The sequence below is a fragment of the Equus asinus genome, chromosome 17 (genome assembly GCF_041296235.1).
Source record: "Equus asinus isolate D_3611 breed Donkey chromosome 17, EquAss-T2T_v2, whole genome shotgun sequence".
NCBI lineage: Eukaryota > Metazoa > Chordata > Mammalia > Perissodactyla > Equidae > Equus > Equus asinus.
In genome coordinates, this window is record NC_091806.1 from 43,948,895 (window position 1) to 43,962,350 (window position 13,456).

Here is a 13,456-nt window from a genome sequence, read left to right on the forward strand (position 1 = left end):
TGCAGTAAGTAGCACACTGTTCTATACGTTTTCCACTAGATTGTACAACAGACTCAGAAAACTTTAAGAGAATAAATAATAGGATAATCTAGTAAACTAATTAGGGAGTAATGAGTTGTGAATATTTATTACCTTTGTTATTAATATAATTTATTTAATGGAAAATTTTTGTAATTTAATTTTTAATATAATCTAATTGGGTTCAACAACTGGCTGGCAAAATTCAGCTTTCAACCATTGCATTCAGGGGACAGAGTATAATCCAGTACAGCCGGAACATGATGGGGGATTTGGGGGCAATGGGAGACGCAGCTGAAAAGTTTTTTGGGGTCAGGCTGGGCTGGGCCTTGTGGGCCCAGTAAGAGGGGCGGTGTTTCAAACTGGAGAGTGATAGGATCCGACGGCTTGACAAAGGATCACTGTGCACTCAGAGAGGAGACTGCGTTTGCTGTGGGGAGCCCGAGGCAGGTGGATCAGTCTGGAGGCTGCGGATGTAACCAGAAGAGAAACTCTGTTGACTTGGACTAAGGCAAATGTGGGGAAAGAGAGGTGGGGAGATGTTAGTTATTCATGAGTCAGAACGTACAGGACATGGTGAAAGGTAGGTGACACTGGGGCATGGGCGTGGGAGGCACTAAGGAGACACCAAGGATTGGGGCTTGAGCATCTGCTTGAATGGGGTGCCAGTCCCTGTAACTGCGAGCACTGGCGAAGGAGCCGGGGTGGGCAGAAGATGAGATGTTTGGTTTTGAACAACGCGGGTTTGATGAGCCTGGGGAGCACTCAGGAGGGGAGCTCCGGGCCGGGGACACAGTTGGGAGAAAGGACCCAGGATCCTGCTCTTGTGGCTCCAGCTCATGGGAGTGTCCTCTGCCCTGGCTCTAGGCCACCCCGGAAGCCACTTCCCCCTTCTGGGACTCAATCTTGCCATTTGTAATGGGGTATTAGGCTCTGACTTCTGCGGCCTGCCTGAGTGTTGTGAAAAGCCCATGAGATTGGGATGGGGGTGGAGAGTGGGGGTGGGGGAAGCTGTTCCTGTCCTGTCCTTTGCCCGCTGGAGGGTGCCGGGGGGACTCTTGGGGAGCAGAGGGATGAGTGGCCAGGGTCTTCATATTCCCGCAACCCTGGTGGGTCAAAGGAGCTAACCTGAGGTCTATGAGATGGAGAAAGGGGCTGCCACGCTCACCTCCCCCAAACCCCTCCCCTTCTCCCCTCCATCCCCTTATCCGGACAGCCTGGCTGGCTGCCCCTTCTCCTCAGGTGTCCTGCCCTGTAGTCCCCTCTCCACTCCCCTAGCACATCCTGGGAAGCTGCCCAATTGTGTTGGCAGATGCCCAGCTTCCTCGCTCTGTGCCCTGCGTTCCTTTCCTCTGCCCCTTCCTCTCACTCAAGCCCGCTCTTAGGGGGCTTATATAAGGAGGTTCTTTAATAAGGAGCCTGCTGGGATGGCTGGCTGTGTGTCTGAGGGTAAGACAATGTGTTCCAATGGCAGGAACTGGGACTTGGAAGTCTGAGCCCTCTGGCTTCTGTCCTAGCTCAGCCGCTCCCAGCTGGGGGAGCCTGGGCACTTCACCTTTTCGTACCTCAGTTTCCCCTTCTGTGAAAGGGGTATAAGGATAACACCTATCTCACAGGGATGTTGTAAGAATCAAGCAACTTAAAATAGATAAAGCGCCGAGAAAAGCACCCAGCACGCAGCAGGTACTCAATAAATGTTTGCTGGTATCATCGTTCTCATTAACATGTCTTCTCCCAGCAGCATTTGTAGTTTATTAAAGGCCTTTCTTCTACTACTTCAGTGACTCCCATCGTCTACAACAGAGGTCCCTACCTGGTGTGCTGCTGTGTCAGGAATGGGCTACAGAGGGGCTGAGATGATGGCTCTCTCTGCCCTGGGGACAGCCTGGTCATCTCTGGCTATTCCATTTACTTCAGCATCCCATGCAGAATGATTGGAATTTTTAAGCTTGACATTCAAGGCCTTTCATAACCTAGTGCTGGCATGCTTCTCCCCACCTGGAGAGCCCAGCACTCCTTGGATCACAAATGCCTAGGCTTTCTCATACCCAGTGCCTCTGCATGTGCTGTTCCCTCTGTCTGGAGCACCCTCAGACAGCTGTTCTAAGCTGGGACAGCCCTCCCCAAGGGAGCCTCTCCAGACAGCACAGGCACACACTCCTGTCTTTCTCTTTGCTTCCCACACTCTTTGCACATCCTTCTATAACCATAAAAATCAAGCCTCCTGCTTGCCTGTACAATGCCTTTGAGCAAAGTGGAAAAACGTACCCTGACCTCAAAATGCTTTCTTCTGCCGGAAAACTCTTGGAATAGATATGCCAACCCTGTAACATCTACAATATGCAGGGTGCCTGTCCTGCAGGAGCCCTGATGACAGTAGAGCTGCCACTTGGGGAACAGTTCCATGTGCCAGGCACTGTGCTAAGTGCCTCACCTCAAATACCGTTCACAAAGCTCAGGAGGGGTTCAGTTCATTTCACAGTGGAGGAAAGTGAAGCTCAAAGGCTAAGACCAAGGTCATGGAACCAGTAGGTGGCGGAGCCAGGGTTGAATTCCAAAGCACTGAGGGAGGTAATCGCATCCATGAAGTCATTGTCACCCAAGTTGCTGCTTACACATCTGTCCCAGACCTTAGCGTGAACTTCTCGAGGGAGGGACCTCATTTCACCCACTGCCAAAGCTCTGGAAACATGAAGAGCGGGCAGCACCATGTGTGTATTGATGAGAGGAACATCTTCGCAGGGCAGTGGGACCCCAGGGGCTGGGGCGTGTTCCCTTGGGTTGTGGCTGAAGCTGGAGATGTTTGGACCAAGGAGTCCCAGAACCCCCCACTCCCCCTACTCCCTCCACCCAGTCACTGAAGGCTAACATCTGATTTGGTGCCTACTTAACGTCTGCCCTTGCTCCTATGTCAGAGAAACCCTCTTCTAGGATCTGATGATTCCAGATGATTCCAGTTAGTCACTGAATCCAGAGTTTTCCGAGTTCTCTCTGTTGAAGGGGGGCAAGGTTTATATAGGAGGACCTTCCCGTCTAAAGGTCAGGGAAGCAGGAGAGGCCTATCAAGGCAGGTCTTAAAGGCCTATCTGAGTTTTCCAGGAGGACCCAGAGCGACGTGAAGGATGTTCCTGGCAAAAGTGTGAGCAGATGCTTGGGCTAGAGAGAGGGGTGGCGGGGGAAGGTGCACACAGACACCTTCTTAGCCTGGGGGCTAGAGGAGGCTCGTCTTTGGATAGATGATTTGGAGTCTAGTACAATTCTTTACCGCTGCATAATGCCAGGAACCTAATTATGCCTTTGTATGTCTCTAATTATTGCCTTTTCCAGAGCTTTGCTGGTAAAAAGTGGGGTGCTATAAAAACAGCCCCTTTTCAAGCCCAGGGAGTGTCACATAACCTGTCAACCACCACTGCAATCTCTATTGCCCTAACAGGTTAACAACTGTCTTCAGGAAAAATAAAGAGGAGCTGACAGCAATGTCTTGGTTTCTTCAGTTGACATTCTTTTGGGGGAAGGTCCTGGGGGTCAGCCTAGCCTGGGGCATGGGAACTTCTTTATTTGAATGACACGATGATAGGGCCTAGGAGCAGACTCTGAAGCTACACTGTCTGGGTTCTAACTATATGACCCTAAGCGTCACTTAACCTCTCCCATCAGTTCCCTCACCAAAAAAATGATGCCTATCTCATAAGTTAATGTATGTGAAGCCCTTACACATAGACCATGTTAGCTATAACTTTTCTTACTTGTCCAGATATGTCAATGTAGCTCTGAAGAAAGGAACAGAAAAAGTCCTGATTCTCTGCTGGTCTTAAGGGAGGTTTCATTTGAAAGTGCTGCATATCTTGCTGTGCAAAGGATGTTAGGGGCAGGGAATGGCCCTCATCTGAGTCAGGGTTGTCTCTTCATGGGGAAGGCAGGCCAGCGGTGAAGTCGATGACCCACAAGAGGGTAGTAAGCACCTCCTTACCTGAAATGATGCTCCTCTGCCTCCACTCTGCCCTAGGAGGTGCTGTCATGCTCTAACCCCTCCAGTCCTTCCCGTGTTTACATGTCTTGCTCCAGCGTCACTGTCTCCCCATGAGCTCCATGAGGACAAAGACCCTATCTGCTTTGTTCACCAGTGTCCCCAAATTACAGAGATGATTCTCAGTAAATGTTGAATTGAAGGAAAAGGAAGGATTTAGATTCTCTCAAAGGTAAATGAGTGCGCTGAGGTGGCCAGTCTGTGTTGGCGAGCCCAGTCAATGAACGGGTTAATGAGAGCTGTGAGCCTCTGGGAAGGGCAGTGGAGGAGCTTGATTGAGGCTGGCTCCCCGTCCTCATGGTGACAGCCCCAACTATTCTCGGGCATCTGCCTCAGCCTCAAACGTGGGGAATCTGGCTTTCAATGACTGACATACAACCTGCACATTTTAAAGATATTTTATTAAAAAAAAGAAAAACCAGGGGCCGGCCCGGTGGCGCAGCGGTTAACTGCACACGTTCCACTTCTTGGCAGCCCGGGGTTCACCGGTTCAGATCCCGGGTGCAGACGTGGCACTGCTTGGCAAAAGCCATGCTGTGGTAGGCGTCCCACGTATAAAATAGAGGAAGATGGGCATGGACGTTAGCTCAGGGCCACTCTTCCTCAGCAAAAAGAGGAAGATAGGCAGTAGTTAGCTCAGGGCTAATCTTCCTCAAAAAAAAGAAAAAAGAAAAAAAGCCCAACTCAAGAACTCTTGGTTCTGGGAGTCTGGGAGTAGCTTAGGTCTGTGGGGAGGGTGGAACCTGGAAGACAGACGGTGTGGGGGCCTCTGATCCCTGGGAGGAGAAGCAAGATCCTAGGGAGGCTGACAGGAAGAGCCGCCTTTCCCCAGGGCTCAGCCCCTCTCTGCGGCCTGGGCTTATCCGTTTGGAAAAGCCAAGTGGAGGCCTCAACCCCCAGTAAAAGGCAGGGTGGGCAGTTTTGGAACGGGCCTCAGACATCTAGTCAAACTCACCAACCAGTTAGGAAGGAGAAGAGGGTGGCCCGGGGTTCGATCAGGCCTATGGGCACCCTCCCCGAAGGTGGGGTTCAGACCACCCTAGGGAGGCGAGCTCAGATGGGGAGACGCACCCCCAAGTAGGGCGCTGGGCTCAAGCTCCTCGGAAGGAAAGGGCCCTGATGGGGCGGGGCCTGGAGGCCGCCCTAGGCAAGACTCGGGAGGGCAGGGTAGGACCCAGACTCCCGGAGCTCAGTGGACCTGGGGGGCGCGCGGCAAAGCCCGGATGGGCCGAGGCGGAGGATTGTCCAGGACCGGTTCGGGCCGGGCGCGCACGCCGCCCCGGCGCTTCTGCTTGCGCAGCAGGTAGTTCGAGTACTGCACCTCAGGCATGGCCAGCTTGAGGCAGGCCTCGGTGGCCGGGCCGGCGCCGCCGCTGGGCAGGTCGTAGCCCATGATGTCCACCTTGCGGCTGGGCTGCCACGGCTGCAGCTGCTTGGTGCGGATCTGCGTGGCGGGCCGCAGCACCGGCTGGGCGCCGAAGCAGCGCCGCAGCAGGCGCTCGCGGGCCTCGCGCAGCTCGCGCGCCTCGCGCTCCACGCAGGCGCGGCCGACGCGGGCCACGCGGCGCCAGAAGGTGGCGTTGAAGTGGTCGTAGAGGCCGGCGTCGAGCGCGTTCCAGGCGCGCGCCGCGCGGCCCAGCGCGGCGGGGATGGCGGCCAGGCGCGAGCTGGCGGCGCGCGCGTTGAGCTTGGCGTAGAGCACGTCGTCCAGGTCCCAGGCGAGCAGGCGCCGCAGCAGCACGAGCGACTCGTCGAAGTACTCGGCGATCATGACCAGCGAGAAGACCTCCTCCACCTGGCGGATCAGGCCCGCCAGGTAGGCGGCGTCGTCGCGCGGGCTGCGCTCGTTGTCGCCGCCCAGGTCGTAGGCCAGCGTGTTGTGCGCGAACATGGCGAAGTGCTCGCCGGCGCGGTAGTAGGCCTCGGGCGCGCGCAGGAAGGCCTCGAGCGACGCGTTGGGCACGCGCCGGAAGGCCGGGCAGTACTGGTTGTAGTAGCTGAAGAGCGATTCGAACATGGCGGCCGGCTCGCGCAGGATGGTGACGTAGACGGTGCCGGGCGGCATGAGGCGCGCCAGCTCGGCGCGGTTGAAGCGCAGGTGGCTGGCCAGCACGTGCGGCGGCCGCGTGGCCGGGTGCACGAAGTGCGCCGAGAAGTTGCGCGGGTAGCAGAACTGGTGCTCGCAGCTCGGGTGCGGCAGGGCCACCGTCAGGTTGTGGCGCTCGGCGAAGCGGAACAGGATGTTCTGCACCGTCGTGCCCGCAGTCTTGTGCGTCTTTAGGAAGGCCACGGTCATGTGCTTGGGGCGCGGCGGAGAGTCCCGCAGAGGCGGGCAGCTCAGAGGGAACAGCTTAGGGTACCTGCAAGGGCGGGAGGAGGGGGTGTGCAGGGAGGAGGGTATTGAGAGCAAGCGGCTGGACCCCTGCCCAAGGATGTGGCCCCTCCTGGGCTCTACCCACAGAACAGTAGAGGGGTATGGTAGGCGGCCTCTCAGATGACCCCCAGTGATCCCTGCTGGCCTCCTGGTACTCAGGCCCTTGTGTATTTACCCCCTCTTGAGTATGGGCGGGACTTATTGATGCCGCTAAGGAATAGAATAGGGTGGAAATGATGGGATGTCACTTGTGAGATCCCAGTATGAAAAGACTGGCTTCTGTCTTGGTGTCTCTCTCTCACTCTCTCTAGGATAACTCATGCAGGGGAAGCAAGCTGCTATTTATGAGCAGCCTCATAGGGAGGTACCGATGGCAGCAGCCCCCAGGGAACTGGGTCCTGAGTCCATCAGCCTGCTTGAAGAACTGAAGCCTGCCAACAACCACATGAGTGGCTAAGCCCTTGCAATCAAGCCTTTGGATGAGACTGCATCCCCAGCAGCCAGCTTGATTACAATCCCAGGAATGACCTTGAGCCAGAGGTACCCAGCTAAGTCATAACTGGATTCCTGACCCACAGAAGGGAGATAATAAATGTTTGATGTTTCGAGCTGCTAAGTTTTGAGGTAACTTGGCTATGCAGAAAGAGCTAACTAATACATGGACAAAGGCCCTTGGGGATCCTGGAGGAATTCTACTCTACACATGGAGAAATTGAGGACCAGAAGGAGAAAAATCATTTCCATAAGTCTGGCAACTCAGATAAAGTCACCAAATCCTCTTGCTCGGTCTTATTTCTCATTTTTACCCTTTCACTGGCTCCTCACGTTGTAGATGAGTGGGATGGCTTTGAGGCAACCCATTTGTTATACGATTCCGTTAAGCCCTCTGGAGCCTCATTTATTCATTCAACAAATATTTTTGGAGCATCTACTATGGGCCAGGCACTGTTTTATGCTCAAGAACTATGATTGTATGAAAACTAGATAATAATCCTAGCCTTCATGAAGCTTTCATTTCTCTTTCGTTGTTCCTGAAACAGGGGTTTTGGGATTACAGGTGACCTGCAGTTCCCTTCAGACTTTTCAGTCACTCTCCTGTTTCTTTTCTGTCATCCTAAGCATCACATAATGAGGACAACTCCCAGCAGCTTTGAGAATACCATTGAGATTTCTGATCTGTGGCTGGTTTGGGCTCAGGATAAAGTCTGCACAGATGCACCTTCTAAAGACCAGCAAATCAGCTGGCAAGGGAGACCGGGCCCATTCATTCTCACCATTCCCATGGGCAGACCATGTAGAAAATGGGGAAGTTGAGGCCCTGAAGGGTGCAGGGATTTGCTGAGTTCTCACAGTGAGCCAGGAGCAGGGTCAGGGCTCCTATTAGTTATCACATGATATCCTATATCAGGGTGACTGGCTGGGTCACACATACCATCCTTCCCATTTTATAGATGAAGTAACTGGGGCTCAGAGAAGTGAGGGGATTTGCCCAGCACAACAGAAGGAGTGAGCAGTTGTTTGCAGTCCTTTGGGGAGGCGCTCGGAAGGTGATGCCATGAGAAGGACTCGGGCTGGATCCCTGCTTGGTCACTGACTAACTCTCTGACCTGGAGCAAGTCACTCAGCTCTTTCAGTGAAGACCAGCCCCTGCCGAGGGAGGTTGTGTGGATCTAAAGAGACTGTATGGAAATCACTTTCAGAATAGAGGGAAGGAGCAAAGCCCAGCAGAAGGTGGACTCTTCTGGCAGGTGGAAGGAATGGGAAGGAGAGCTCCCTGCTCCGTAGCTGGAGGAACCCAATTTCCCTGGGCCCTGCCCCCCTCACCGAGGTCCCGCCCCCTTACCAGCTGAGCTGCGCCCCCTGGTGGATGAGGAGGCTTAAGGTGCTACACCCCAGCACCAGCAGCAGGATTTTCCTTCGGCTCATCATCTTGGTGGCCTGCTGTAGGCGCTGGAGGATGGGTGGCATGATGGGGTACCCACCCCTGGACCAGCCAGGGCCTCGCTATCCAGGACTCCCTTCGCCGGCACTCATGGGGGCTCCTGGGGCTCTGGTAGCAGGGCCAGTGTTCCTACGAGGCCTGGCAGAAGAAGGAGGCAAACAGGTTTGCAGTGAGCAGAGGAGATGGGCTCCCGGCCCCAGCAGGACTGCTGCAAAGGAGAGCTCCAGAGGGTGAGGTGAGCAAAGAGGCCAGGAAGATCAGATTCCTACCTCCCGTTACCAAGACCCTATCTCCACATTGCTCCAGATAACTTAGTCTTGGGTGGAATTACAGGCTCTGGGGTGTGGCCAACCCTTCAGGCTGTAGCCACTCCCTCCCCTGAGCCCTGTCTCTGCTTCTCTGCCTTCCCCCAGTTCATCTTTGTCTCGTGGCCATTTGTATCTGTCTCCCCAGTAGAGTTGCCTGAGCACCAGGGCTTGGCTCGGAGCACAGAAGGCTCTTCTCCAGGACTCCTTGCCTGACTGCTTCAGCCAGTGGTTGGTCTTGGCTCCCCAGAGACTGAGTTCCTCGGAAACACTGACCCAGCTTTCACCTTCTCGAGTCACTGACGTAGGGAAGGGATCAATACTTCAGGCTTACCATATGTATTACACTGTTACAGACTTAATCCCATTTAATCCTCACCACAACCCTAATATAGGTATTATTCTCCTTTTAAAGACAAGGAAACTGAGGCTCTAAGAGAGAACGCCACTTGTCTCTGGTCACACAGCTGGCATTAGCAGAATCGGGACTCAGATCTGCTCTTTCTGGCTCCAAAGTCCATGCCCTTAGACATTATGTGTGCTGCTTCCACAGGGAACTGATGTCCTCATCCCTGCCCGGGACTCTGGCAATTCAGCTTGCTCTCTGAGCCCTGAGCCCTCCTAGCTGGGCTCCTGCCTTGAGGGCCCAAGACCAATAAATCCATGAAGGAAAGAAAGGAAGGATTTGAAATCCTGGAACCTATCTGGATTCTATCCCCAGACACCTGAAACCCTGGCTGCCCCAGCAGCTGACTCTGCGTGAGAGGTGCCTGGCCAAGGCAGTGGGATGCAGCCTGGGAGGAGGGTGGGGGCGGTACAGAGGGGCTCCTGCATGTAGCCCTGCTGAGAAGCTCCAGGAGGAGGTGGGCCTCCATCCCAGGTGAGCGGCAGCAGCAAGAGGCAGGAGAAGGGCCTGGTTTCCTGCCAGTCACCTGTCCCCAAACGAATGCCTTGGCTCAAGGGTAGCCCGGCCCTTGGCAGCTTCAGTGGAAATTCAACTTCAGCAGCCATGCCTGTTCCCTGGCTAAGATAGGGTCTCTGTCTCTGAGGCCTCAGCCTCCAGGTTCAGGTTCAGGTTCAGCTTCAGCCTCACATACACCCCTCTCCAAAGGGGAGGGGGAGCCTAGAACCTTATGGGCATGTGCGTGGAACTAGGACACCTGCGTCCCAGGAGGGGTGAGGTAATTTGAAAACTCTTTTGACCATCACCTTCCTCTGGGGCCCTGGACTTGGCTCCCAATCCCCCCCGCCCCATTAATCCTGGATTCCATTTAAACCTGTTTGGGTGGAAAGATGTCCTGGTTATGCCTTTCCCTTCTCTCCAGGCCCCATCACCTGGTTTCCTCCACCAGCCTACAGACAGACTTAATCTGCTTGGAGCCAGGGAGGGTGAAGGGTCCTGCCACAGAGGGCAACCAAGGACATAGCAGAGAAAGCCCAACCCCCCCCCCCCCCCCCCCCCCCCCGCCGACGCACACCTTCCCTTTGTCACTCATCCTGCCTAGAGGATGTAGTGACCAAATGGAGAGTTTCCCAAGGCTGGGGGGCCAGCCTATTCCTTTCTTTGCTAAACTTGCTGAAACCACCCTTTTTCTCAGAGGACCCTGGGTCAGCCAAGGAGGCCAAGCCTGGAGGGAGCTACAGTGGGCCTTTCCCTGGGAGACATTTCAACCAGGCCATAAAGAGAAGGTGACGGGATGCTTGGTGGCCCCCTCCATCCTACTCCCCTCCATGGCTTAGCCCTAGGGAGCCAGTCAGCCAGACCTGTCTGAGGTCTGCTTGGAACAGGGGGTCATCGGCGCAAGAATTCCCTGGACGCCAGCATTCCAAGGTGGGCACCAGTTTCTGTTGGGCCACGGTCAGTGACGGGATGCTCATCACTTTCAGATCCAGCCCGGTCCATTTCTGAACAGCCGTGGCTCTTCCAAAGTTGTTTCTGGGACAGCTAGGATTAGCCTGCTGCTGGTGTGCCCTTCTCAGCTTGCCTTCTTCCACCCTCCACTCCGCATGGTTGCTATGCTGCCCTCCTAGGCCACATGGACCATTTTTCTCCATGACAGACCCTCAGGTATTTGAAAGCAGTAACCCTGTCTCCTCTGGGTGGGAACTCGGCCAGGCTAGACATTCCAGGTCCCGAGAGAGGGTGCTGCTCGGACATTGGAGGAGGCCTCCCTTCCCTTGGCAAGTTCACTCCACTCTGCCTCTTCTCCATATAGAGTCAAGGCACTGGCACCCGGGAAGGGGGCCCCTGGGGCTGAGTTTCCCCCTGTAATTTCCAGGCTGGTGTAGAGTGGGTGGCAGTCTGCTGGGGTCTGGCTTCAGAGCAACTGCCCTAGCTCCTGTCCCTCACATGCTTCAGACTACTCCCCTGCCTCCCCCATGTCTTCTCCACGAAGAGAGAGTTTCCAACAGCGTCCCAGACAGGTCAGGGTGCCCAGCCTCATCAGAATATCAGTGCTAATTTTAGTCGGAACAATCTACCTCAGGCTGCTGCCCAGTTTTGCAAATTGCTTTCCTTTCTCCAGGGAACCAAAGAAGAAATGGTATAGCTAGCCAGAGCTTTGAAAACTGGCCTGGACACCCATCCACTCCCAAATGAACCCTTTTTTCTCTCCCCTCTGGAGCTCTAGGGCTAATACTGGAGCATTTAGAGGAGGAGGGGACTCTGGCCTGGACCTGACCTCTCCAGGTTGGATGACCTGGAGACTCCCTCCTTACTTGAGGATGGCACAGCCCACTGATTAGGGAAACTGCCTAGGGCACTACAGAGGAAGGGGCCGAGGGCTGAGGGGGCTGCAAATTAGTGGCCCAGGAGATCAAATATCTTTCCACCTCCCTCTTTTCTTTCCTTATCCCCCCAAGTCCCAAAGCCTGTGCCAGGTCCCAACCAGCCCCCTCTCTCTGCCATCCACCCTGCACGTCATCCCTGCCTCTGAATTCCCTTCATCCTCCTCTCTCCATCACTACCCCCCCCCCCATTCCCTCAATTTCATCCCAACCTCCCCTAGGGATCTGGTCACCATAGGGGATAGCCCAGATTCTCCCTCTCACCCACTCCCCAGGGGACAGAGCGCCCCCCTTCTCGTGCTCTCCAGGCACTAGGCCCGCACGACACTCCCGCCCACTCCTCATCCCCCATCCGGATCTGGTCCACCCCCGCCCCAGGCTAGCCACTGCAGTACTCACGGCGCGCGGGCTCTGCCGGGGTGGTCGCCGGTCGCCGCTTTCTCCGAACCCTTGTCCCGAAATCCGCTGCGGGTCCGAGGGCGCCGGGGGCCCTGCGCGCCGAGTGCCTGTCGCTTTCCTCTCCGCGCCTGGATGGGATCAGGTGGCGGCGTCCGCTCGGCTCCGCTCCTCTCCGCTCTGCCCGCCGCCCGCCCCCCATCGCACACCGGAGGCGGGGCGGGGGCGGGGGCGGGGGCCCGGCCGCGCAGGGGAGGGGGAGGGGAGCGGGAAGAGGAGGGGGCAGACCTGACTGCCAATTAACACTCTCCGGGTGGCGTCTTCGGATGCGGGCATCTTCCCTTGGCAATCTTGCAGAGACTGGACACCAACGTGACCAGCTCCTTGCCATCACTCTACAGAAGGGGAAACTGAGGCTCAGAAGGTATCTGGATACTCTGGCATTGCTGGGCATTCATGGGTCCCACTGGTCAATCTTGGGCTGGTGGGTCCTGGAGGAGTTAGAGACGCAGGCACATTTACCAGCACCCGCATGCTCCCTCCCTCCTGTCCTCTTTCAGCCTTCAGCGGAGAAGCACAGCTCCACTCGCTGGTCTAGTCCCATCTGCCTTCACACCCGTGAGAACCCCTTCCCTTCCAGCCCCTTAGGCAGCCCTCTGCTGCTGACCCACTCCTACTCTCCCCCAGGACTCCAGACCCACTCACTTCCAACCAGAGCTTTAGTGGCCCTGGGACCCCTGCCCAGGCACCTTGTACTGGGAATCAGAGGACCCAAGTTCAACCCTGGTTGAACTTCAGTCCCAGAGTCAAGAGGCAATTCTCTGGGCCCCAGTTGCTCCCAGCTCTAGAATGGGGAGCTGTTCTGAGACTGCAGAGATGATACTTGTGAAGGCTCTGTGCGAACTCCCATGGGGGTGGGGGGGGGGGTGGTCCTGAATTTTTGACTTCCTTCTTAGTCCTTAGCTTCTACCACCTGCGAGCTGGACAGGAGCACTTCCCAAAGTCATGCCAGACACCAAGAGCCCCACATTTAGTTCTGCGGTTCTCATGGACCCCTGCTTTCTCCTGCCCTCTTGGCCTACTATGGGAAGGGTCCTGGAGCTGGGGAAGCCTCCCAAAGCTGGGACTGGATTCCATTCTTCACCTACACAGGTAGGTATTATGTGAGGGTCCTTGTTACAGAGGAGAAGGAATGAGGACTCTCAGAGTCAGGAAAACAGCGTGTAGTCCCAGTTTGACCCTTTGGGCACATCAGCTTCATTTTGCCCCTCAGTCTTCCCCTCTGCACAATGGGAGTGTGTGTGTGGGGCTCCTACCCTGCCTGGGTCCCAGGGCTGTTATGATAAAATGAGGCCCCACGTGGCCTAGTCCCTTTCTGCCCCTACCTACCGCATGCATAAGCTCGTAGTTTATCCTGCCTCGGAGACCCCCAGCCCTGTCCCCAGCATATTCACATGCCTTGGGGCCTCCAGCCTCAGATGACCTGCCAGCAGCTCTCTGGTTACAGGGAACAGAAAGACACTTCCTTTGGGTCAGGAATGGTTCTGCCTGAGTGGGCTGACAAGCTGGAGGGGAGGGCACCACAGTTCTTTCATCTGTCCTTTCTG

The 13,456-nt window shown here is 55.6% G+C and overlaps 1 protein-coding gene and 1 long non-coding RNA gene across 2 annotated transcripts; one reads left to right on the forward strand and one right to left on the reverse strand.

Moving 5' to 3' along the window:
- Positions 1 to 4,427: 4,427 nt before the first annotated feature.
- On the reverse strand, positions 4,428 to 12,065 carry GAL3ST3 (galactose-3-O-sulfotransferase 3). The gene is made up of 3 exons (XM_044761975.2): positions 11,853 to 12,065; positions 8,263 to 8,499; positions 4,428 to 6,405 (listed from the first exon to the last, which is right to left on the reverse strand). The coding sequence occupies exons 2-3, from the start codon at positions 8,385 to 8,387 to the stop codon at positions 5,235 to 5,237; spliced, it is 1,296 nt and encodes a 431-aa protein (XP_044617910.2). The 5' UTR covers positions 8,388 to 8,499; positions 11,853 to 12,065; the 3' UTR covers positions 4,428 to 5,234.
- A 71-nt stretch (positions 12,066 to 12,136) lies between these two features.
- Positions 12,137 to 12,939, forward strand: LOC139040820 (uncharacterized). Its single transcript, XR_011495176.1, has 3 exons — positions 12,137 to 12,273; positions 12,410 to 12,467; positions 12,806 to 12,939. It is a non-coding gene; the product is annotated as an uncharacterized lncRNA (long non-coding RNA).
- The last annotated feature ends 517 nt before the right edge of the window (positions 12,940 to 13,456 follow it).